The following is a 3932-nucleotide window of genomic DNA, read 5'->3' on the forward strand; positions in this document are numbered from 1 at the left end:
CCTCTCCCTCCTCGCACTACCCGTAACAGACAGAACAAACGTTCCACTCCCTCTTCCCCTACCACACAATCACCTCCACCTTCCTTTGCTCCTATGCTTGAGACACCAGTCCTCTCTTCCCCCCATCACAAGAAATCCTTTATCCCCCAAAACTCCCGAACCAACTCAGAAGAAGAAACCATTGAAAAAATTCAAGATTACCTAATGAAAACTGACACTCAACCTCCAAATCTTACAACTCCTGCTCCTTCCACACTCCAAGTAACTGCTGATATCCATCCTCCTCCTAACGATATCCCCCCTACACCCTATCCTCCTAACACCTCCCAACACAGCCCATCCCCCCCCCCATCCCCTCTATCCCTTCCACTCCCTCCTTACGCACGTGAATCCCTTATGTAACTCATTAACTCTCATAAAGTCAATACACACCACCAGACACTCCAATCCCACACATCCTACTGCCGTGCCCACGTTTTGAAACAACTCGTACCTCTGCTTTCCCCCACCTATCCCCCTTCACCGACCTCCCAACCTATCAGACATCCTTACAGAATCCCACACTTTTTGCTTCAACAACCTATTCTCTTTCCTCAAACGCATACATATTCTTCATCTAATCTAACTCCTTACCATACCCGACCCTAACCCTTTCACTCAACAACTCCTTTGCCCAGCTTAGACAACTAATCACTAACTCAACCACCCTTCCCTAACATTAACTATAGTGCTACATGACCTTAGATGTCTAGCACATTTATCTTGCTTTTAACCATTAACCATTTGTGTAGGATTTTTCCCCCCCAAACAGCAATGAGCAGCAGCTTTTCTGAGGATTACAATTTCAGTTTTAAGAGGTAATTACCATCTGGTAAAATTGTGCAAATAACACCTTGCTATTTGTACAAGTTTGCTGGCATGATTCTTTGTTTTCAAAGCATTGAGATATGGATCAAGGGAAAAAAAAACAGATACAGACTATACAGCCGTACAGTACTGTATTGTAGGTAACGCATGAATGGTAATTATTTATATTTTATTGCCAATACTCTAAACTAACTACATGGCTACATACTTATCCAGTGAAGTTAGTGGGTGAAGGCAAGACCTGTAACACTGATTTTCGGTCCTGCTATTTAGCAATAAATATCTAGACACATATGTTAATGATATAACAGAAACTAAATGCCTTTATTATAAACTACACACCATTATTATAAACTACACATTAAAAATGAAAATGTGAGGATGCAAATTACAATCTCCATTATTTAAAAATTACGGAATGGAATCTATCCTAAAAATACTCTATGACTATTTCTATGTTAGCAGTCTTAAAGGGCAGCACTTTTCCCCAACGAAGACGACGAGTGCAATGAAGTGACCTAAGAACAGGAGGTAAAAACCTCCTTGAAGATGGCTCACGGTTAGAGGAACACGGCTGTTGTCATCCTGTTACAATAACGGCAAGAGATATTACATATTGATAAACTGATAAATGTTGGGCGTTGTGAAAAGTGTAAACATATTTCGTCATTGGTTTGGTGTTTCATAGCAAAACATATATAACAAAAATAAGGATAAGAAAGCTGTGCATATTTGCTTATTGGTAGACAAGTATTTCTTAGGACAACGACTCGTACATCAGGTTTGTAATCCCAAATGGCATTCTTTTGGACTTTGTTCGTATCCTTCCTCTCCTCTATGACCCTCGTCTTCACCACGTCCCCGAGCCAGTAGTCAATAAGGCCTGCTTCGATTTGCTGCTGCATCGCCCTTGTAATTTGCCGGCGGAATGGGGCACCTCTCCTGATGATCAATACATTTCTTAATTTAGTGCCTGACGTTCCTTCATATTCAGTGTATTATTTCGCAATGTATATAACGAATACATTACATTTATACACGCACGCACACACACACACACACACACACACACACACACACACACACACACACACACACACACACATACACACACACACACACACACACACACACACACACACACACACACACACACACACACACACACACACACACACACACACACACACACACACACACACAAGAAAAAAAAGGGATCCGATGGGCGAAAGGATACAACCTCCCTAACCCTAACCCCCATGCTTCACCCATGCAAAAATAATATATCCCAGAATAATCAATTATGCCTATGCTCCTTACGAATAAAATACAGCATAGGGATATGTGTGTGCGTGCATTTGTTGACTTTAACAACTTCCTCTGCATTTTAGAATCTGGAATAAAGACCAGGTTAGTAACTCGAAGAAATGTCACCTCAGTCCCCAAGAAGTCCCTGCAAACTTGGGATACTCCACACGGCTGGTGTGAATGGGCGAGTACCCAAGGGCGTTCGTATACCGCAGCGCCACCACGGCCGTGTTCTGGAACTTCGTTGTGATGAATGAATAGCCTCCTTGTAGCACCATTTCCATGCTCTCATCCAGGTCGTGTGTCTAAAAGAGAAGCGATGAAAAGTGTCTAAGGATTATTGTATTATGCAATGATATAAGTGGTTGCATTTGGTTTTGCGATTAGAATTTACTAATCAAATATATATGTAAGGACCCTATCTACAGTAGCAGTCTACAGAAAAACCCTAACAAGTTTGTGGAAAAGGACGATGTGCCACCTTTGTTGTATTTAAACCGAAAGCAATAATAATGTGGACTACAATGGAAGCATTTTACATCCTAAGCATTTTACTGATAATGACAATGATTCACCATGACAAGAAGAGGAGAAAATTCCCCATACCAACAAACTGCTAAAGGCATGGCACCTTTCGGGCGTGCTGTAACTAGCGTTTCTATTAGACAAAATATATGAACAATTGAAATAAAAAATCCTCTCCCTTCGGCACCCTGTTCCACCTTTCTTAAACGATGAGACTGAATTGCTTCTGCTTAGAACGATTAATGCAGCTAGATGTATTCTCCCAAAGTAGAGGGCCCTTCCAAGATAGCTACTTGCTTCAGCATCAGTTTCAGCATTTATTTCATCACCTGCTTCAGCACAATAAGGACCTTCTATCTATATGTGTGTGTGTGTGTGTGTGTGTGTGTGTGTGTGTGTGTGTGTGTGTGTGTGTGTGTGTGTGTGTGTGTGCGTGCGTGCGTGCGTGCGTGCGTGCGTGCGTGCGTGTGTGTGTGTGTGTGTGCGTGTGCGTGTGTGTGTGCGTGCGTGCGTGCGCGCGCGCGCGCTTGTGTTTTATGATTAACGAACCACTAATCAAGCAGACATTTTAAGCCACGTAACGCTAATACCTCCATCCGCCGGAATACTTCTTGGATAACAGGGTCCGTGCTGAGCTCGAAGTACGACCTCGAAGCCCCCAGGAGAAGCTCGCTGCCCCACCGCCAGCCCTTGCGTTCAGTCAGGTCGTGGAATGTGTTGACCTCGGCTTCCCTGAGCTGAACAGTCAAGTGCGCGACCAGGGAGGAGCGGTAGCCAGAACCCGCAACCACACTTAGTATGGCCAGGCAAATCACCACCACCTATGGATAACGTGAATTATATCGTGTGTATGGATATCAAATTACAAAATATTAAAATCCACGTTTAACACATTGCACGGAACGAAACACATAAACGTTTTTTAAACAAATAAAAGAAATACATATAATGTGTAAGGAAGCAACAAAAGGTGACGTTTCGAGGCTAAGCAGACTGGTCTTGACTTCTTATTGACCTTCGTTCTGTATGCCTACATGAAGAAAACACCTCTGCCTCCTCTTGCTGTTCAGTTTAAAGCCTTCCTGCACCTCAAATGCCACAAGAGACACTCCATAAAAAGACAAGAATAACAAAGCACTCTATCGGAATGAAAACAAACCCTCTACAATAAAAATAAGTTTACTAAATAATAAAACCTATCTGGTGTAGCATTTTTTCTTTCTTTTTGCCAA

General features: G+C 42.5%; 1 protein-coding gene across 1 annotated transcript in view; it reads right to left on the reverse strand.

Annotated features, from left to right (window-relative positions):
• Positions 1-976: 976 nt before the first annotated feature.
• Positions 977-3932, reverse strand: part of LOC119596154 (probable glutamate receptor) — a 24990-nt gene continuing 22034 nt past the window's right edge. Inside the window, exons 9-12 of the mRNA XM_037945328.1 lie at positions 3291-3521; positions 2302-2480; positions 1644-1809; positions 977-1452 (exon numbers count right to left, since the gene is read on the reverse strand). Coding sequence (XP_037801256.1) covers positions 1321-1452; positions 1644-1809; positions 2302-2480; positions 3291-3521 — 708 coding nt within the window. The 3' untranslated portion in view covers positions 977-1320. The remainder of the gene's footprint in view (positions 1453-1643; positions 1810-2301; positions 2481-3290; positions 3522-3932) is intronic.

This window comes from Penaeus monodon, chromosome 37, assembly GCF_015228065.2.
Source record: "Penaeus monodon isolate SGIC_2016 chromosome 37, NSTDA_Pmon_1, whole genome shotgun sequence".
Lineage (NCBI taxonomy): Eukaryota > Metazoa > Arthropoda > Malacostraca > Decapoda > Penaeidae > Penaeus > Penaeus monodon.